The sequence below is a fragment of the Mustela lutreola genome, chromosome 3, assembly GCF_030435805.1.
Source record: "Mustela lutreola isolate mMusLut2 chromosome 3, mMusLut2.pri, whole genome shotgun sequence".
Classification (NCBI taxonomy): domain Eukaryota; kingdom Metazoa; phylum Chordata; class Mammalia; order Carnivora; family Mustelidae; genus Mustela; species Mustela lutreola.
The window spans coordinates 138,180,991-138,203,871 of record NC_081292.1 but is presented as its reverse complement, the minus strand read 5'-3'; the positions used below and the strand labels follow the sequence as shown (position 1 = coordinate 138,203,871).

The 22,881-nt window shown below is 41.5% G+C and overlaps 1 protein-coding gene across 1 annotated transcript in view; it reads right to left on the bottom strand.

Annotated features, from left to right (window-relative positions):
• LOC131827927 (dual 3',5'-cyclic-AMP and -GMP phosphodiesterase 11A) overlaps positions 1–22,881 on the bottom strand; it is a 248,434-nt gene that overhangs the window by 68,067 nt on the left and 157,486 nt on the right. Inside the window, exons 12-14 of the mRNA XM_059168871.1 lie at positions 20,705–20,851; positions 20,358–20,465; positions 5,301–5,410 (exon numbers count right to left, since the gene is read on the bottom strand). Coding sequence (XP_059024854.1) covers positions 5,301–5,410; positions 20,358–20,465; positions 20,705–20,851 — 365 coding nt within the window. The remainder of the gene's footprint in view (positions 1–5,300; positions 5,411–20,357; positions 20,466–20,704; positions 20,852–22,881) is intronic.

The following is a 22,881-nucleotide window of genomic DNA, read 5'->3' as shown; positions in this document are numbered from 1 at the left end:
TGGCTTATGGGAAAGTTTTAAAAGGAAAACTATGAAAGGTAATTAGGAAATTGAGAATTGCTGGGAGGTGGTGAGGAATGGGATTAGGCTGTCATGGCAGATTAATGTGCCCCAGGATTTCACTTCTGGGACCTGGCCGAAAGCGACAAGATGGGTTTTCATTCCCAATAAATGAGTATAAGAGATTATGCTAGAAATGAATAGAAGAAGTCTCCTAGGAGAATATACTACAAAGCTGCTCGGTACTGATATTTAATCATCGGGGGCAGCTGTAATGGAGAGGGGGATGAGTGGGAAAGACGGTCCCTGGAGAAAACAGGAGAGAGGTGTTCGCAGAGCACTTGCCAAGCATGGTGGGATGGCCGCCCTCTCTGCCTATTGATCATTCACTGCCTGTGCTCCAATACTTAAGAATTAAGAATAAAATATGAAAATGCAAAGGTTCACTCATCAGAAAGGCTAAGAGAATAAATCATACTGTGCTATAACTAAAGTCACAACTTTTTATTGTAGAGGCATTTTGCATTTTATATAGTAATTTGTCCCTTGCTAAATGTCTCCTGTTTATAGCCTTATATATGAATAAAAGGTACTGTATGCTTTGCCACATAATAACTGGTGCATTCAAATCCCATTTCCAAATCACTTGAAAGGTTGGAATTATACTGTAACTACTTTAAGGGAAGGGACTGTTGGTTATACTTCTTTATGTCTCCCACAATGCCTAGCACAGAGCCTTCCACACAAAAAAAGCACTCAATTATTGTGGAATAACAAAGGAAATAAGGATTAGATTTCTTCTTAGGGCTTTTCTAAACAAGGGCATGCTTACTGAATAAGTCTTATTCCAATCAGTGAAAAGGTAATCCCTTCCCCATGATGTAAAATGTCTCTTTCAGTATTCACTGTTGAAGGAAATTTTAACTGAGGTTGGGTTCAAGAGTGACTCGCTTTGGTAGAAGCAGGGCTAATGGACATCCTGTGAGTTGGTAAATCGTGTACAAGAATAATTGTCTCGAGGAAACACGTCAGAATATCTTGGAATGGGTAGATTTGATCATGTGGTATGAGGATGCAAAAAAAAAAATTGAGTTCATCAACTTAATAAGTTGAATATCATCAACTTGGTACCTATTTCATATACCGAAAGTTGTTTAATCTCACATCAGTCACTTGAGATTGGGGAACTTAGTTTCCATCTTTGTAAAATTAAGGTGTTGAAAAAATATGACTACTAAGGTCTCATTCAGGTCTTTCTTTTTATGGCTCTGCGTCTTGATTTGCTGGATATCAAAATATATTTTAGTTTTCCAGAACTCACATATATGGCAAAGCAGCCAATAAACTGGAAGCTCAAAGGCCCCAAATAAGTATTACAAAGTCATGTAAGAAAGTATTATGCAGTGGTTAAAGAATGGCTTTTGGAATCAGGTAGCCCAGGTCTGAATACTATTCTGCCACATTCTGGGTGTATGAATCTGGTGAAGCTAATTACTTTCCTGAGGCTCAGGCCCTCCCTGTTAAATGGAGACAAAAATATCTACCCTACAAGTATTTTGGTGAGCACTGGAGGTAGGAAAAAACACACTGTAGTTCTTCTCTTGGTCTCAGGTACTGTTAGTTGCAAAGAACAGAAACCAGTTGGAGCCGCTTCACTAAAGAGAAGGTTGATTAAGGGAGAAAAGGAACTCTGATGGAGCCCAGTTATCACCAAGTGTGGCTGGGTCTCCTGGAAAGGGAGGAGAGCTGTGGGAAGGAGGGATCAAGTCTGCTTTTTCTCTGTCTTTCTCTAGGGTTGTACAATCTCTCTTTTCTATTTCTCTCCAAATGCCTACTTTTCTTCTCTTCTCTCTGCAGATTCCCTTTCTTGTTTCTCTTATCTCTTGGTGTGGTCATCACAGATTTCCCAGAATAGTAGCCTACAGCTGCCAAGCCTCTGTAGATCTGCAGCTTAGAACTCAACAGCTAACTGAGTCAAGATCATGGTAATCCCTGGCAGATAAAATATGATTAGCTGGGTTTTAATTTGCTGTGTATTCTTGGTCCAAAGAGCTGAGAGGTCAACTAATAAGAAGGGCTGCCACTCCCAGTGATACTCAGGCTTTCTCTGGGAAAGGACATTGGTATCTGAGCACAGGTATTGTGCACTTGACTGTTAAAAAGAACCCACAAGGTGCTCAGTCTTGTTTAATGGGCATAATTCTAATACCTTTATCTCTTCTTTATGCATAAGTGGCAGAACGGTAGGCGGCTAGAGAGAGGGTGCTAAAGGAAGATATGCTGACAATGACGCCATTGACCCAAGAGAGAGAGGCATCCTAAAAAATAATGAAATGCAGACACAGGAATTCAAACATAAGGAGTTGTCAGACCCTGTAATGAGAGTATACTCAGTTTACGCTTCAGTAGGCCCCAGGGACACTATTGTCTTTAGTGCAACATCAAACCTATGTGTATAAAAACTATGTTTTATAATAATCTATAAAAGATTATACTTGTTTAAGAAATCAGGAAACTTTATTGAGCTATGTTAAAATAGTTAAATTAGTTAAAATAAATCTCGTCCATTTATACATTCATCATTCATTTATTCACTCATCAAACATTCCTTGTGTGTTTCTTATGCTCCTGGTACTTGTTATTCATCACAGGTACTCAAGAAGAAGGAAAACACAGCAGTAAATCAGCAATTTAAATGTAGTGAGATGCACACTTTTGAAAAAGCAGAGAGCATTATGTGGGCATAGAAAATTGACAAGGGGATGGCACCTCAGGGATAAAACCCAGAGGGTGATGCTTTCAGAGGAGTTTTGGGGAAAGGAGAAGGGCATTACAGGCAAGGGAAGCAGCATATTGGGGGGCAGAGAGGTGACTAAGCAGAACCCCCTCGAGCACTCCAACAGTCCCTGTGTCTGGAACACTGATGAGCTGATGGGAGTGGGGGGGAGAGGGCTGTTGGGCTGGGAAAATGGGCAGGAGCCCAATTGAAAAGGACCTTCAGGGGCTAACCCAAGCAAATGAATATTACCCTGAAAGTCACTGGAAGCCAGTGAATGTCTTTTAAGCAGGAGAGTGATCTAGTCAGTTTTGTGAATTACAAAGATTTTTCTAGAGTGCCAGGGAGGAGGAAGATTGGAGGAGGGAAGTTGGGCTGCTTGTTGTAGCAATCCAGGATGGACAGGAAGAAGCAACGGTTACAATAAGGATGCAAAGATGTGGACCTTGAGGGGTGCTAAGGAGAAGACTGTGGTGCCTTGTGGATTTCTGGTGCTGCCATTCACTGGGATAGAGGAAAAGGGAGAGGGAAAGACTGATTCTGAGGGAAGTGGGGGCCTCCAATAGGAAGAACGCTCTCAGAAGGAGGGAGTGGTAAAATGTTCCTGAGGGCAAGAAGGGCCAAGAAAGAAGGACAGAAAGAGTGTCCCTCAGCTTTGGGAAAAGTGGCCATGGGTGGCCTCCCCGGGTAAGGTGGCACTAGAAGTCATGTGGAAGACAAGGGTTGAGGAAGTGAAGACAATGAACAGGCAACTCTCCAAGAAGCCTGACTGGAAAGAAAGGAAGAGAAAGAGAACGGACGCCAGAAGGAGAAGTGGGGATTGAGGTGTCTTCTTCAAGATGGGGGAGAATCATTCACATTAACAGGATGCTGAGCACTAGTAGGAAGGGGAAGCAGACACAAGGCAGAGAAAAGAAGATTGATTGAGTGGGGTCCCGCAGGAGAGAGCAAGGAAGGCACCCGAAGCTGAGGTCGAGGGATTAGCCTCAGAGAGGAGGCAGCACAGCCCTTTGGCCGAGATAGGAGAGAAGGATGAAAGGATGGGGCCAGACAGATAAGTTTCTACATGGCAGGGGAGGAAATTGAGGGAGTGCTCAACTGATGGCCTCAATTTCCTCGGTGAAGGAGGAGGCAAGGTGACCTGCTGAGTGGTGCGGGGGTGGTGGTAGACAGGAGGTGGTTTAGGAAGGGAGAACAGTTTGGTACATATAACTGCTAAGGGCAGTGGGGGAGGGAGCTGGCTCAGGATGCAGAAAGATCGGGGGAACACAGAGCCGCCACCTGGGTTGGGACAATATATATTTGGTATGTCTCAGACTCTCACAACTGTGACATTTTCTCCTAAAGCATTTAAAAGTCTAGGTAGAGGAGCAAGAAGTAGAATTGTTTTGTTGAACTGGGGCTGAGTTTTTGCAAAGTAGATGTCACAGAAGGTTAAGAGGGTCAAGAGATCGTAACCTGCTGAGAAGAGAGGGTCAAAGCCATGGGCTATGATAGCATCCAGGATGCATAGAGAAGTGTGTAAGATAAAAATTCATTTGCTCGATCAGGAGTAAAGGCAAGGTGCCAGGACCGCCAGGCCTCAGACAAAGAGACTGGTGTGCTGTTGACCTCCAATGGCCTATTCACGTTCATACTGTGGCGGTAGACCTGTTTGGGGGCTTTGAAATCAGTCATCTCTCAGTTAACTTACTTCTTTGTTGAAGACTTCCTTAACTTCTCCAGCCCCAAACTTTTTGCTCCAGAGTTGGAACTCACATATCATTTTGTTTGCAAACAGAGAATAAAAAGAATATCGAAACTAGACCCTCAATGTAAGTTGGGAGAGTGGGGTTTTGGTTTTATTTCCAGCACCCATACATTCTATAGCCTTGGCCACAGCGTGAGCTACCAAGCAACAGTTGTGTTGACCGGTCCACACTGCTTAGGGGCAGATCAATCTGTCCGTGCTCATTAAGTGTTCGCACATCCCCAGTCCTGATGAAATCCTTTGTTTGTTTCTCACCTTTCTGTGGGGGGGAGGGATGAGAGCCGCAGAGACCCTCTTCCTCGCGTCGCTTTACTTCACTGCAGTTTATACAACACCCACCATTGAAGAAACTGCAAGAGATTCTATTGGGTGAAGAAAGATATTTTGCTTCATAAAATTTCCTAAGACCACTTTTATTTTAATAGTCTCAAAACCTGATTTTGAGAGTAGCAAGTCCAAGATGCTTATAATGCCATGAAGGCAAATACTCTGGGAGGGGAAAAAAAAAAAGGCCCTTTAAAATCTGAGCTTTGTTATCTGACTGAGGTCAACAGAGACAGACCAAATCAACAAGCATGACATGAAGGGCAAATTTGCAATTAAAAGAAGAATAGGGAATTATAAAGATAGATGAGCCCTGTGACATGCACACCCAAGCCTGCGTGGCCTTGGCCTCCGATGCCAGAAATTAATGCTTGACTCTTTAGCACTCGTCACCTTTGGCTCTGAACAGAAAGGCAAATGCATTAAAATAACAACAATTAGAACACTTACTTAGCTTGGAAGGCATTGTTGGTTCCCCTGTGGTCGAGGTCATGACACAGGCATCCCACAATCACCGCTAAAATTTCCACCTCGGTCAGAATCTCTTGAAACCCTGCGGTCTGGGAAGAAGGGAAAATGGCACCAGTCACTCCTTGGGGCACGGAGGATGGATAAGGTTCGTCCCCCGAGCAGCAATCAGCTCTGTTTTCATACTCACATCATTTAAGGAAATGATTAACTGCCACCCCCCTCGATGACAGTCAGTTGGGTGGTCAGTTGCACAGACTAAGGTCCCCACTAGCTAGTGATGAATTAGCTAGATGTCGTAGTGGCCCACCCAGGCACACCAGGACACAGTTCAGACTATTTGTTCCCTTTTTAGAGAAGAGCCTGTGCTATCCAGATACAGTGACGTTTTGGCAGTGGCCCAGAGCAAAATGTGTTTTGTGATTCTACATGGCAATGATGAGCATCTAGCACGAGGAGAAAAGAGGGCTGTGAATCGAGAAGTGAAAGCTACACCCACCAGTGGCCACTCCAAGGCAGGCAACAGAAAACACCTTTTATGTACATATTAAAAGAAGGAACTTAGAGCTACTCGAATTGCTACATAATATTCTACAACTTACCTTGTGACTAATTTAACTCATAATAGGTTGGAGGACAGATTAAATTTAAATGAGGCAGGCAGGGTACGTCTTGAAAACCAGGATTTGGCAGAGGATTAGGCAACACAGATTGAGGATCGGGTGGAGTGTTATTGCATGGGATCTTTTTTTTCTAAGCCTCTGGTAACATGCTTGCAGAATGCGTAGGCTGGGTGTGAGGTCTTTGGGGAGGAGTGTGATATTATTAGGGAACCAACGCTTGTTGATTCCTGCCGTCCTTCGTCCTTCGGTTAGTTTAGAAGAGGAAGGGAGCCTCTGGAAACACAAGTCCACGCATTTTCTTGACTCAAAGCCTTTATGTTTCCCCCTTTTTACTTAGTTAAGTCTTCCATTTCATTACTTATTAAAATCTTTATCAGAGGGCAGGAGGAGGGGAAAGTAGGGTTCACATTGCTTCCTTTTCCATGTATGTTTTATCCCCAAACCTTGGGCCCCTAGATAGTATCTGTAAGACACTTCTTTAGAGCAATGAAAACTTTGTTTTTTAATTAATTATATTTTTATTGCAGAAATAACTGAACAGTAAGTTTCTGTGTTGACAATTTTATTTTTAAAAAATTAAGCTGGGTCCCCTGCTACATTTAGAAATACACATAATTTCCCTAGCATAGCAAATGGGAATGTTTATAAATTGTTGGGGGCAGGGGTTAAATAGCCCCTATCAAAGCTGTGTGCGCCCCTTTGTTTTAAAATTTGGAGTTGGCCGTTCATTTTAAGTTAATTTTATTTTACTTGAAGTATTACCTGAATAGTTAAAAAAACAAAAATCAAATCATGGTAAGAGGCTTCGAATCAAAACCAGCAGTCTCTCACCCTTCCCTCTTCCGGATTCCCAAAGGCACCTAATCTTTCCTTTATCGAATTTGGTAGTTATTTCCTACCATATTTCTAGATAGTATGTCCATATTAATGGCACTTGGTTATTCATCAAGTATGTATATAGTCCTTCCTCCCTGCCGACATTGTCCTAAGAGCTCTGCAGCTGTTTCACTGACTGAATTCTCACCACAGCCCTGTGAGGTAGGAACCACTGTTATCCCCAGGTATAGATGAGGAAATTGAGGCACAGAGAAGCTAAGTAATGTTCCCAGGGACTCACAGCTAGTATGTGGCAGAGGTGGGCAAATTCCCAGCATCCAGCTGCCAGTTTCCCCTTGAACACTGATGTCTTGGTCTTGTGGTGGGTGAGAATTCTCTTCCCTTCCTCTTTTCCCTCTCACACTCACAATGCAATCCAGAGTCACATTCCATAAATATTCATGACTGAGCTAACATGTATCCAAGGATTGTTTCCTTTCTGATGTAAATGTTTTTATTTCCTGGAGTTAAGATTTCCTCGGAACATCGAAGTCTTCTCACATTCTACACAGCTCTCCAAAGGGTCATGGTGTTTCTTCAATGCCTTCCTGTCCTGGGGACTCCCGGCGGTAGCCTGGTCCTTCCCTTTGTTCTGGATTCTCGGTGGGCTGCCAGTTTTCCTCTCCTGAGGTTGACCCCCGCAGTCCTGCATCCCAACCTCTCTCCTTCCTCAGTTCCTCCCTCATTTTGCAGGAGCAAATCTGCCAGTGGCTGCATGAGAAAGGGTGTTAACTTTTCAACACTGGGGAGTTGCGCTAACTTTGGAAGCTTTGCATGATTGAAGATGACTTTCTCTATTCAGTTGTTAGCTTTCCCACAATTCTAGCTTGCAACATTTCCACTTAGAATTTTGAAGGACAGCTCTATTGTTTTCTACTTCCGAAGCTGTGTTTGAGAAGTATGTCCAATTCATATTCCTAAAAATCAGATGTTATTTGATTTTCACTTAGAATCCTCTCTATAGGGGCACCTGGGTGGCTCTGTGGGTTAAAGCCTCTGCCTTTGGCTCAGGTCATGATCCCAGGGTCCTGGGATCGAGCCCCGCATTGGGCTCTCTGCTCAGCAGGGAGCCTGCTTCCCGCCCCCACCCCCCCGCCTGCCTCTCTGCCTACTTGTGATCTCTGTCTGTCAAATAAATAAATAAAATCTTCTAAAAATTTTTTTTAAAAAAAGAATCCTCTCTCTATCCCTGGGTTTTGGCAATTTCACAAAGATATGCTTTGGTTTAGAACTTCTTTCTCCGTCGTTTTGCTTGGTGAGGCTTTTCAACTTGGAGACTCTTTTTCTTTAGCACAATGTTTTTGTAATCTTATTTTTTTAAAAATTTCCTTTCCCCTCTTTTTGGGGTCCTATTTGAACAGAACTCCAGTTGGTTGGTTGTTGGGCTCCCTGTATTGATCTCTTTACACTCTTGTCTCTTGTTTTCTGTTGCTCATATTGACTTTCCCCTCTTACTTTCCAGGAGTCATCATTTATAAGCATTTTATCTGTTGTTCCTTTCTTCATAGCATGCTATTCTTCTCTCACGGATGTGTTATCACCTCATCTTTTGGAAGATAATCATTATAATTCCTCTGAAATTCTCTTCTGCTCCTTAATTGCCTGTTTCCTCTGAACTCCTTTTCTCTGCGTTTGCTGGTTTCCCCCAAATGCCTGATATCCTTGAGTGTCTACTCATATAAGAGTAAAGCATTATAATGTTTACCTCACACCAGCACATGCGGGTGGTGCCCAGATTTCTGGGCCTTACCACCAGGTGAGCAGATGGCCAGCTGTTCTTCTGTTAGAAATCCCCAAATGTCAGTATCTAAACTCATTTTCTCTGAACTTGCCGATCTCTTGCTTGGAAATGGTGTAAACATGGGTGTTGGCATTTTGAGAAAAGAGAACTGTATTTTCTCATCCTTGAGAATGTAGACTTTTGCTTAATTCTCTCATTTTCAGGGTGTACCTTGCCTCAACTTTTCTTTTGGTGGTGTCCCCAAGTCTGGAGCCTAGTTTCTCCAGCAAATATTCTGGTTTCCTACGCAAGTGAGGGTAAGAGTAGCCCTCTGACTACATGGAGAAGGGGTAGAGACTTGGGGGCTCAGAGTTTTTGGCACCCCTCCACTCCACTCCACTCAATTAAAAAAAAATTTATTTGATGCCTCCAGTTCCTGAGCCTTGATAAGTTCTGGAGAGATGTTTCTCACGTGAACTACTACTTCCTTTAGTGCCTCACCTTGAAGGCACCTGGGTAGATCTTCCTTTTCTTTGCTAAGCTATGAACCATCCTCTCTCCATTTTCTGTCTTCATATATTATGGTTCCAAAGGCAGATGCTTAACCCACTGAGCCACCCAGCTGTCCCCATATGGTTCCATAACATATAGAATGTGTATCCATTTCTTGTTCTCCTTGTTTTTGGGGGGTGATTTTGAAAGAAGGAATATAAATGTCTTTATATGTCATCTCTGTCATCTTGGAAACTGAATGTCAGCTTTGTTGGGTTTGGATCTGCTCATTATAAGTAAGTCCTCAAAGCCTATAATATATGACATAATTATCCAGAATACTGTGGAAATCAGTGCTGTAAAAAACAATAGAATTGCACTAAAATTTACAGAGGTTCTGCCTGTGAAAATGTTATTGATTAGAATGAGCTGATGAATTAGAATAGTAAGAATAGGGATAATGTTAAAGTAAGGTAATTAGATTCAAAATTTAATTAGAAGATGAAACTGAATGCCTCTAATAGGCTCAAGATCAGAATCCTGAGTCATTTTTAAGCCATCAGTTTTCATCCATTATATAATATGATGGAATATATTTTACTATAATGTTCTATGCCACCAATTTCCAACCCCTCCCCTGCCTCCCTTGCCCCTTCTTGGGAAACCACATGTAGGTCTTAAACTATTTGGATCACGGATAATTTTGAGACTTTGATAAAAATCATGGCTCCTCTTCCCAGAAATTATTCTATAAGTTTATGGTGTTCAGAGACCATGGACCCCACCTCTAGATCCTCAGAATAAAGAGTCCCTGAAGTCCAGCACACTCGCAGTCACACGGAACATATTTACCTCTCTCAACCGTGATACCTGAATTACTGAAGCAGCACCTATCTCTTGACTGTGATTTAAAGCTGCCTGGTAAATGGTTTCTGAGAATCATCAGGCTTGAAAAGTGTCCACCTGCCAGTAAGTGTCCATTTGCCCCTCCCCCCCACATCCATCTTCCTTCGCGCCCTCTCCATTCAGACCTACACTGACCCAAGTTGAAGAGAAAACGTCAACTGCCCACTGAGGATAATCTACTTTCAAAAGAAAACACAGTGGTAGTGGAAAGTACATTTTAATGTATCTGTCCCATGCCCGACTCTATTTTCTTCTTTTATTTTCAAATACAACTATATCTTTTCTGTTCCTGACCCAATAGTTACGGATTTTACTGACTTTTATATTAATCTATTTTCTCACCTGTATTCCCTCACAGTCCATATAAAAAATGTAAAGCAGCGAATACACTATATTTAAGCGAAGGAACAGTCAAGTCATATAGACCCACTTCTCACACCACCCTTTTAAGAAAAGCCTGTGACTACCCTCTGAGCAGGCTTCCGGCCATCGTCCTTCCTTGGGCTAAAACATAAGCTGGGATAATCCTACTCCCAGCCACCAAAGCACATAATCACCGGCATCCAAAGAACCCAGACAACAAGACTGATTCACAGGGTATCCTAGTCTACCCAGTAATTTCCTCTCACCTGGTCAACCAGGATATACTATCATTTCCAATGCTAGGATATACTATCTAGGATATACAGCTAGGATATACTATCATTTCCAAGCTGACCCCAATAGTGAGTGGAGGAAATCATGGGCAGAGAAAGAGGACTGCAGCTTTGCCACTCTGTAGAATCCAAAGAAGTCTAAAAAACAAGAGCCATGATATCAACACAATCTAGATGGTGCTATGGAGGATTCACTCACTTAACAAATGTTATTAAGTGCTTATTGTATATCAAGCCACTGGTGTTGGGGATAATGATTTCATATATGAGAAAAGGCTTGGGACAACGCTGAGAGTAGTTAACAATTCTTCAGTGCTGAGTGAACACCAGGCACTGTTCTACATACTTCGAATCCAGTAACTCACTGAATCCTTATAAGAATACTCCAAGAGAGATGCTATTATCTCTCATTTTACTGATGAGGATACTGAGGCTCCGAAATGCACTGTTAGAGTATAACAGAGGTGGATTGGAGCTCAGGCAACCTGTCTCCCGAGGGTGTTCTCATCCACTCCGATATTCAGCCCTCTAACGTGAGGGCGTGGGTGTGGTTAGGAGGCTTTTAAGCACTCTCATGATGATACAGTGTTAGATGACATGGCTTTAAAGGATCGACTGAGACGTGCTTTATTCCACAGATGCTGTTATTCTCGAGTGCTGATAGCCAGATACCACAGAGCCACTGGACATCTCACCCCTAACCATGAGCTCTGACGCATCAAGAGGGAACTGATCATAAATAGTGGCGTACAAATGAGGTTTGGAGAGAAAAGAAAGATACAATGGTTTATATGTAACATCCTAACTTTACTCAATACATGCATAAAAAAAGGACTGTCGGGACAACAAAATGTTACCAGTAATTTTCAAGTCACAGTTGACTTGAAAATTTTCCTGTGTGTCCAAAATTTCCATTAAAAATATTTATGCATTAGAATAATATATATAATTAAATATATAATGAAATAATATATAATATGTTATATATAACATATATAAAAATATACATAATATATGTGCGTGTGTGTATGTAAATTCTTTATTGTTTTAGGAATAAGCCCATGTTTCATCAAACTCTCCTACCCTGGAATAAAATAGTGACAACCTCGCAAGTATCATTCACTCATCTATTCATCGAGCAAATATTAACTAAGCATTTTCTCCATGGTAGGCATTAGGGAAGCACTAACACCCTGAAAAGTGTCCGTTCATTCATCGATTCATTGAGCAAATACTTATGAAGCAGTGTACTGCTCCAGGCACGAGAAAGAGAGCTTGGAGGAAGACAGGCATGACCCTGGCCAGCCCAAGCAGAGCTGTGAAGGTCCCTTTTCTAGAGAGAAACCATCACAGCACTGGCTGAGCTTTTTTGGAGAGAGTACTGTTGGAAGAGGTCAGCCACCCCTGCTCTGTTTCTGGAAAAGGTAGATTATGGATCACAAGCCCCGTCGTCGTGTGTTCAACTCCAGCCTGGCAAGCTGAGAGAGTGATGCCAGACATTTCTGCCTTCACATCAGTTTTTGCACGTCTGTGTCGGACGTACTGAATGATGAGGGATTTCCTGAGTTCTTCCTGTTAATTTCAAGATCTAGCAGGTGGCAGACTAAGAGGAAGGGAATCCAGTGATATAGTAGGAATTCCTAATGGTCATAGAAATTTCAAACTGAAAGTTCTTGGCTCCGAATATTCCTCCACGATGCTGACAGCTGGGCACTAAAGAGAGCCCCCAGTGGACTGACTCCAGTTTAGGGGGAACGCGATTAGTTTTTGTAGACTTTCTTCTCCCTTTCATCTTTCTCTCTTTTCTGGGTAAGAAGAGCTCAGACCATTCCAAGGCGTTTAAAAGACCATGGTTTCTCAAGGAAGTGCCCTCTAGAAGAGTCCCTAATCTCCGTCATGTCTCAGCGGACCTATAGATGACTCCAACTTCAAAGTGATGTGAGCTAGGGGCGCAAATGCAGCACTTGGACAAGAAGCATTTGATTTCTGGTTTTCTTAATGTCCAGTGTGCAGAGTGTTTCAGGGTCACTTTCTGGGGCCTTTGTTTGATATGTTATTAAAATCAAATTTACTTTAGCCAAAGAGCACTCTTTGAGGGTTTCATCGCAAATATCATCTATCTGTGTCTATCTGTGAAACTTAGATCTGCAAGCAAGAACCAAAGGTTCTATGAGAAGGGTGTCTCCAGTCACCCTCCCAACTGAGCACACAGGCTACTGTGGGTGGGTCCCAGCAGGGAGGGCTGTTAAGGCACGTGTTTGGCCTCCAAAGGAGCGTACAGCAAGCCCAGCATGTTTCTCTTTGGGACTCTGTTTTGTTGGCTTCAGGATGGAATGGGTATTTCTCAACATACAAATCCAAGCAGCAGGCTGACAGGCATTGACATAATCAACTGCTCCCAAGCAATGCGTTTAGGCAGAGGACTTTCTCAAGCTTTCAGATGGAAGCAGATTTCAATGCCTTACCAAGAGTGCTTATGAATAAATTTACACTACTCAATGCCATAGCCTATCTTTTTAAAACAGGATCCTACCTCTGCCAACCAGGGCTGATGGGGGATGAAAACACAATGGGGAGGAGAACAGGAATTCACAGCCACAATCCCCTACTGGGGAAAAAAAAAAACCCTACTGCACAAACCAGAGCATCTGGATTTAATGGTTGCACCCCTTTGGCATTTACAGTAATCTTCATCTGCCAGGGCTTGGCTGTGCTAAGCTGGAAAAGAGGCACTTTAGCCCTATTTTTGTGGCCCAGAGTCGAGAACCTTTTCAGCCATTAGGGGACCACCATCCAACACTATGTGTACATGTCCCCTTCACCAAAGCATGTAATGTAACACAAACCAATTGTAGTTTGTCTAATTATCCAATGGACCAGGGGTAGTTTTCATCAAACTTGCCTCTCTTTCTCCTCAAGATAAATGCAGCCGAATACTGATTTAAATCTATAGTGACCCTTCCCTTATCAAACTAAGAGTTGGGAAAATCTTACAGTCTACATCAAAATACTTTCTGTTCTAACCAGAAGCCTCTAACGGCACTTGTCATCAAATGGTAAAACCTACATCACATTTTGGATACACCAGGGCTCTCACCCTCATGTAATGTTCAACTGTTTGCCCATGTAAGTCTGAGATAGGCGAGGGAGCAAAACTCAGTGGTCTGTCTGGTGTAATTGCATATGTTGAATGAATATTTGATGTATGAAAAAAATAGAGTTGATTTTAATAAATTTTATGGAGTGATTTTTTAATGGCTTCCACGACTTAATTTTTAACCTACCTATTACCATAATTCACTTTGGAAAGTTAAAATCGTACAAAAAATAGAATACTGTAATGAACCCCCATGTCTTTATTATCCAACTTCAACAGGCTCCGTGGTTTTCTGGTCCCGTTTCATCTGTGTATTCACATGCATGGGTTGTTTTGTTGGCTCGTGTGCTAGGGTCTTTCAAAGCAAACCTCCAACATCTGTCAACACCCTTTATTTCATTCTCAAGATGTCCAGATGCAGTCAAATAAAAACTGGCCGAATAGCTCCTCTCTCACATTTTGATAAAATGTGTAAAAAGATATACAAATGGTATAAGGGAAATTTCGGGGTGGCTCTCTTAATAAGACTTGGGAAAAAAAACAAAGTTTCTACTTCAATTCAGATAATACAAGGACTACATATCTGTGCACACACAGCACCCAGTGTATTTCAAAAAGAAACAAGAAAAAGCATGTTGGATTCTTAAAGACTGAGCTTTCAACACTAAAAATATACATGCTTTGTGATTCTTCGAGGGCAAAGATTTTTTGTTCTTGTTTAGATAGGTGGTTTATACGTTAAGATAAATTACTTGCGCACGAATATAATACCGTATGTGGTTTGTGAGCAGAGAGAATGAGGCAGATCACTCCGTGAGCATTAATTGTGCAGAGACAGACCTCTCCAAGTATGAGAAGCCAGGTTGATGAATTTCAAGATTATGAGGGCTCTTCGAAGCTTACCCAAATTTTTATTAGCCATCATTAAGCCAAAATTAAACACCGGACTCACGAAGAATTAAAACTTTTTAAAGCTCCCAGTCTGACACCTTGAAGTGCCAGTTTCCAGCCCCACAGAAGTGCCATCACTAAGTTATAAACCGGGGAGAATGGAGGCTGTGATGAATGACCACGGCTTTGCTGCCGGGACTCCCTGACCTGGAGGACTCGGCTGGTGTCATAAAACACAAAGCGACAGATTAAGCAGTTTACCAACACCGTAAAAATCTCAAGAATAAATTCTCTTTAATCAAAAATCCTATATTGTAACGAGGCAGCCAGAGCCCTGAAACCACATTCATTTCCTCCCAAGCCTGTGTCCATGAACGGGAGCTTATACGCTCTCTGAAATGCCGGACATGATTATGTTCATACACTTTTACAATTTACATGTCCTAAGAAAAATACCCAGCTCTGGCTGATGGTGCGGGAGAATTTATTTTCACTAGGAAGGGAATGACCCATAACTCATGAATGGCAGCGCTTAAAGTGAGTTATGGAGGTTACTCTCCTGTGTGAGGAAATGGATTGGATTCTCCTTCTGCCCAATTGTATGTTTGGTTATTAGCGCACCGGGTTCTTAATTATGTGAGGCTTTGCCTTTTTTTCTTTTATAAAATAAATGTGGATAAAGGGAATGTCAACTAAAAGCATGGAGTGCCTAATTGGGGCTCTCAGAGGTGGCCAGAGAGAAGAAAAATAGAAACCTTCTTAAATGATGAAAAGGCAGCACTCTGAAATGTAATTTAAGCACAGTATTCAAACTGATTAGTGCTCGGGGCTGATACTCTGCAAATACACTGAAAACCACTGCTTTCCTAAACTGAAAATTTGCCATCTTTGAAGTTACACTGGAAGTCAAGACATACCTACATGAAGATTAAAGAACTGTTTTTTCTAACATGCAGATTTTACTGCATTCTTACGATGGTGCTGCATTTATTTTCAAGTAAATATAGTAGTTGCTACTTATATGAAAAGGAAATACAATGTGAAAATGGTGTTTGATGATTATCAACATGATCATTGTTTGTTACTTTAATAGGCAGTTACAGAACAGAACATGTAGATCTCCTGGACTTCTCAATATGACAATCTACAAAAAAAAAAAATTAGATTTCTGTTAAGATTAGGATTCTTGTTACTTAGTGAAAATATTTTATTTAAAAATTTAATAGGTTCTAGAAACATTTAATTGGCTCTGTCCTTCTTGGGAGGCCGGGGAGAGAGTGGGGGAGGGTTCCAATTGTGTCTCTCAGATCTCCTTCCAGAATAAATTTTCTATCTCCAAAATCAAGGACTTCTCTGAAAACTGCAGACAGCAGACAGCGCCTTATCCTCAAGCTGGAGAACAGGATGGATTTTTTTCTCCCTAAATGTCCCTTCTGCTCTCTAGTTTGAATTATCAATAAAATGATTTGGCTTATCTCTGAAAATAACCTTGTTGACAACACAAATATGGACTTAAACACGCTACCTCCACATTTAAGATTTAAGAAGCCCCCAGTAAATGTCAGGGGGTGTCAATGTGTTTGCTGCGATACTTGGTTATTATTAGTGTTTAACTGCGATCCCCCACCAGCGCCATGCCGCCAGCACTGCCATAAATTTTAATGCGATCATGTGCTCTTTCCTTTTCATATCCCGTGAATTCTGCAGGATCATAATATTCCAAATGAACCCGAGCTGAACCTCAGTGCAATAGAAAGAAAAAACAAGATTTCTAGCAGTGATCGTTGTTCATCGTTTTATAGTTTTTTTAAAAAACTGGACACAAGGCAACATGAATAATATTACCCTCAACTAAATGCACTCATTCAAATTAATCTCTTTTGAGCCCGACAGGATGCGGGGCAGGGCCCAAAGTGCTAATGAGTACATTTATGGGATAGTAAAGAACACTGACTCTTAAGGAAACCTTTTCCCCCACCCTTGGAGAATCTGTCGGAACTCATACATCATTTATAAAACCGAAAAATGTGTCCGCAACCTTGGCACCGCCGCATACCTTTTATTTCACAGAATGCAAACAAAAGCACAGTTGTTTTCTCTATCTGGTCTGCATTGTGAATAGAAGAGATGTGTTTCTCATTGTTCATTATGTGTGTGCTTAATGGAATATTTATTCTACAAGCTTCCATAGATAAAGAGAATTTGTGTGATTTTTTTTTTTTTTATCTGCAGGCTTTTTTATTCCTTGTTTCAGCCCCAAATAGTAACTGCCAGTACGTGCTGCATTTAGCCAAGGAATTAAAAATATTTGGTGAATTCTAGCTACCTAAATATCTCTAGAAGCAAAGGATAATGTTGGAGCTTTCATTTCAAAATTAGGAATTTCAGGCCAGAGGCGTGGAATAAATTAGTCATTAGCAGGGTTCCCAGTGAACTAAATTTCCACCGTTTTATATCAAATTGCTTATTCTTCAAAGTAGTTCATTCTTCTTCCCTTGTAAAGGAACGAAACTGATTTGTTACCTAGACATGAGGTTAAATACTTTTGTAAAACATAATTCTGAGTCAATAAGTTTATCTTCCACGTTCAAAATGATTTTAGGGTTAAAGGTTTGGAAGCTGGTGTGTAGATTTATATTTGCTTGTTTGGTTGTACATGGTGTCATAATTTGCTCAGCAATGACACACAACTATGCATCTTCCCACTCTCGGAGACAGATGGGTTTAGATAAATACACATACGCACAGATACAAGGTCACATGGAGAAAGTTGTGTTACTCCTGGTAACAGCTCTGTGGGCAAGGCAGTCATAATACAGTCTGACCTGATAGGAGGGGCTTTTTTGGGACACACTGGCTTTGTTGGTGCCTCTTTCAAGAAAAGAATGTGGGAGTGTGTGCCGCATGATCTCCTCTCCTAGAAAAAAAGAAGTACTTTCAGGGAAGGTTGGGAAGATTTTTTTTTCCTCCTTGCCTGGCAACTGGCTGGGAAACTTTGCCTTGGAGCGCCATCTAGAGGAAAATTCAGCATATGTGCACTTTCTTGGCTTTGTGACTCAGGCAGAACAAATCCAGTGGTTGGTTGGTGTATGGTTTTTTGTTGTTGTTGTTGTTGTTTTTTAAATATTAAGAGAAATTTTGTTCCTAACTCAATACATGGCAATAGAATATGAGATAACTGGAATGGAAATATAATCACTAATGATAACAGAACAGTGAAAGCCCCTACTAGTCTTCAGGAGGGTCTGAAATGTTAATGCCCATTCACGGAAGTGAGGTTATCATTTTGCCATAAGCTGAGGTCTTATTCCAGAAACTAGAACTTATGAGTCAATTAAATTCATTTTTTCTTCACTGACCAAGTAATCTTTTCTCACATCTGTAATTATTTTCTTAGTTAAAAAATTCTCTTTAACCAGGCTGCCCATGGTCACGTCGAAGAGACTGCTTGTGGTAGGGACGTTTTTAACTTATTGTAACCCTTAGTCAAGTTCAGCAAAATTTAATGGGCAGGAAATAATATCTTTTCCAGATGTGGCTTCTCAATTCAATGGGAGGGAGAAAAAAAAATAACATTCACCAGTGTATTCTTTTTAAAGCCAGGGTGGGAACTTTAGTAGAGAATTCTCCCATTTTTTAGCTAGCATTAATACAAAAACAAAACCCGAGCCTTCTCACAGAGGGCTACTCTTCAAGGCTGCTGAGTATACTTGCAAAAATAACTATTCCCTTGAAGGATTCTGGCAGTATGAATACCCCTGTTGTCATAACAGAGTTTGAGAGTTCTGCTTTCTTCCAGTTCCTGAAAAGGATCAACATCATCTGTATTTTGGAAACATATGCTGAAGAAAACTGGGTATGTGTTTCCTTTTACTCCTAAGTGTCCTCCCTGACCCCGCTGCTCTTGCTAACTTCCCCCACCCCAACTATTTGAAGGCTGGCTTGTCGTCGAAGTTTGTCTTTCACATCTCTAACTTATAACAGCAAAGCCATTCCTTTTTCCCTTCGTCGAACAAGGCTCCTGCTGACTTATTTTTGGCAATTCACCATAAATCCATAGGTTCTCCAAAATAACAGGGTAACAATTTCTTCATTGAATGTCTTCTGTGAGCCAGATGCATAAACTCTGCACACAGGAAATGATTCCTTGTCTACTGAGATCTGATATGGACAAGCAAGATGAAAGCGGTTTTATTTTGTTTTGTTTTTAAGCAACATTGGCACTTGAGCAATTAAGGCTAATAGTTCAAAGCATCTTCCTCCCTCATTTGCCTGGCCAACTGCTTTCATGGGGTATGTTCCAGAAGGACAGGGTCAGTCCAGTTTTTCCAGGTCAGTCTGCTTGCTCCTTTAGCAGTTGAAGATCCAAAACGGAAGTCCTCCAGTGTAAAAGTGAAGACCTTTTTGTCCCACCTTCTCATGCTAAATGCACACTGGAGTTCAAGTTAATCTAACACACATCTGTTGAAAACCTACCAAGTATATGAGGGCATGGAAAGTGCTGGCAAGACCCAGGAAATAACTGTTGGACAAGCAAATGAATGTTGTTGAAAGAATAAGAAATGATCTCTTGGGCCTCAAGCTGCTGACTCTATAGCAAAATAAGTGATCTGTGACTTAAGACACACAGCAGAAAGAAAGACGTGTTGTACCAGACACAGTGCAGAGATAGAAGTAATTACTGATGCTTAGGGATATAGGGGAAGACTCTGTGGAAAAACTGGCATAGATCAGTGCCTTCAAGGATGAGTAAAATTTTCATAGGAAGAAAATGGGACAGAGCATTTCATAAGGAAGGAGCAGAACAGTATTTGTTCATTTGACCAAAGAAAAATGTGTATCATTTGGAGTTCCCCATTCTGGGCTTAAATTTTAGTGTGGGTACAAAGATGTAAGGTACTTAGGTTTATGTTACAATAATCTAAAACTTGTGTTTTCTTCTATTTTGTATGGTAAATATGTTGATACATGCAAATATAGGTACATATATGTGTTTATATACATATGTGTATGTGTATAAAACATGTGTATAAAACCAAGAGGCCAGAGAAGTCAACATATTTAAGCTAGAAAACATTTTATTTGATTACAGTTTAACAGTGGAAGTGGAAGTAAGGCCAAAATATGCCTTATTCCTTGATTTCAATCTTTGCCACAAACATTTGCTTTTAGTTTAAATTCCAAGGCTTACCTCTGGCTAGTGGCTCTAACCATCTCCAAAAAACCAGATTGCCACTTTCCTTGGGTGACAGCCCGTAGAACAGAAATTTTAGGCCTGATGTGCCCCAAAGCCCTAACAGCTTTTGCTCCCACTACTTCTTTCCCTTGGCCTTCCTGAGCATCTCACAGATTATCATTCTTTCAGGATTTCCACGTTCTGATGGGTAACGGTCACATGGCCCGACTATGGCTTTTCACCAGCTGACAGTTTTATCCAAGGATCCCTTTGTTCTGTTAGTCAGTCCCCTATCCACTGCAGAAAGATTACTTTGAAAATCCAAGCACTTCTTTGGTAAAAGGAACCAGTGTCCAAGATGAAGCATAGAAAAGAGGCTCACGCAATCACGTCAAGACTACACCTGTTTCAGGCTGTCAGTGATTTTACTCCTTTAAAGCCCATAAAGTGTTGTGAAATATATATTCCCATAACCAGGGCAGTAAGTTCCAGTGTAAAACAAATCATGTGGCAATTTGTCAGAGAAACGGAAATGCAGAGGAGAAGGCCTACAGGTCCATACACATGACAGATGCCCTTCCACCGCCACCGAGCACACTTACCGTCAGCATCGCAAACATCAGCTGGCACACGTTGAAGGCGTGTCTCCAGTTGTGGTAGAGAACCATTCGATAATTTTTCCTCACAGTCAATAACCACCTGCACAGCGTCTGAAATGGGAAGGGAAAGGTGGAATCAGGCGCTTGGATGTGTCCCCATGAGATTGTTATCAAAACAGTGCATTACATCTGAGTGATCTTCACCACCCAAGAGTCCTTCCACAAACCTCCCAGGTTTCTCACAGTAATCCCAGGAGGGGTGCAGGCTGAGTGATGTCATCCTCTAGTCGCGTTTGGGAAACATGGCTACCGTGTTGACCCAGACGGATCACCCTGTCAGAACATCTTACCTCATAGTCAATTTTAAATTTCTGTACCATCCCCAGCTCCATGAACATCCGGAGAGCGGCTGTGATCATGGCGTCAACATCAAGAGAGAAGTCATCAAAATGGATGTCATTGATGGCAAGTTCTGACACCAGAGGGACGTTGGCTGCCTACAGAACAGAGGTCATAAGTCAAGCCAAGTTCACCAGCTTTTCCAAACCCCTCATCTTGCTCTCCTTTCCTGCTTATCAGACATGCCACATAAATCAGACCTGACCTGCACTTACACTCCAAGACTGCTAAACTCTGAGCTGGAAATGTCTTTTGTTTCCCAACTGCAAATGCCCCAAGCAAATGAAGGCGGGGGCGGGGGCGGGGGCGGGGGCGGCGGGAGGAAGCTAATCTGAAGAAAAAATATACACAGTGGATCTCATCTGCAGAATTTAGAATACAAAACTGTCTCGTTTACTGAAAACTGCAGTCATACAATATATTCTGATGCATACTACAGAGCACTAAACACAAGAAACATCTGGGCAGCCAGCAGCTGTGAATTTTAATTGCTGCTATTCAGAGGAGGACATGGGAATACACCTCTTTGTGGGTTTCTTGTATTCTTATATCCTTGTTTTTTTGTATCCTTATTTCCTTGTTTCTTGTATCCTTATATCCTATAGCTCGGCACACACACTTTGTTGCCCATGTGTTCTGTATATTCAGAAGGATGGAAAGGATCAGACACAGCAGCTCTGGCAAAAATGTTTTCTTATTAGAATAGAGATGTTTGGAGGATCAGCACCAGCATATGTTTCACCGAAAGAGGAAATGTACAATACTGTCTAGTTTCATTCTATAGAAACATCAAAACATAATTGCAATACTGGTCATACATATTCAGGCTTTTCAAAACACTCCTGTTAGGCAGCTGTCCATCAGTCCCTCCCTCCCACTCCCCAAGTTTAAGGGAAGAAAAAAAACTTGGGGGAACCATTTTCATGCTGATTTCCTTGGGTTCACCATATCCTTTGGGCCACTCTTGATAAGAGAATAATTTCTACTTTTCAGGTTATCAGGGACATTCTGGGTTCATATTTCTAGTCTATTCACTGGGTGTAAACTACTCTCAAGGAGTTATCTTCACCCTGAGACTATTTTGGCTGAGCAATGAAATCCCGCGCAGGTCACTCCAAGCATTCTAGAAACCATATAATCAATCTTCCTTCCCAACTCCATGTTCCTCAGTAAGAGTTTACATCTCTAGGTTAAAATCTGAACACTGTTTAATCCTCACAACACAGAAGAACACAATGAAGAAATATATAAATACAGCAGTATGAAATATATGCACAAAGTTTTACGATAGGTATCTGGAACTTCTCCTTGTGTAGCTGAAACTCTGTACCCCATTCTCCTCTCCGCTCTCCACTCCAGCCCTTGGCAACCACCATTCTCCTGTTTCTCTGAGTTTGGATACTTTAGATACCTCATGTCAGTGGAATCATGTAGTATTTGCCTTTCTGTGATTGGCTTATTTCACCTAGCATAATGTCTTTAAGGTTCATGCACACTGTACTGTATGACAATATTGTCTTCTTTTTTAAAGCTGAATAATATCCCATTGCACGTGTATGCAGCTGACCCTTGAACAACATGGGTTTGGGCTGCGTGGGTCCATTTATATGTGGCTTTTTTTTTTTCAATAAATATGGCACAGTACTGTAAATGTATTTTCTCTTTCATCATATGATTTTCTTAATGTTTAATGTTCTCTAGCTTACTTTACTGTAAGAATCAGTACCTTATACTTACAATATACAAAATATGTGTTAATTGACTGTTTATGTTATTGGTAAGGCTTCTGATCAATATCAGGCTACAAGCGGTTATGTTTTCAGTGGGTCAAAATTCTACACCGATTTTTTTTTTTTTTTTTTAAAGATTTTATTTATTTATCAGAGAGAGAGGGGGGGAGAGAGAGAGCACAGGCAGACAGAATGGCAGGCAGAGGCAGAGGGAGAAGCAGGCTCCCTGCTGAGCAAGGAGCCCGATGTGGGACTCGATCCCAGGACGCTGGGATCATGACCTGAGCCGAAGGCAGCTGCTTAACCAACTGAGCCACCCAGGCGTCCCTCTACACCGATTTTTGACGCCCCTAACCCTCATGCTGTTCAAGGGTCAACTGTAATATTTTCTTTATCCA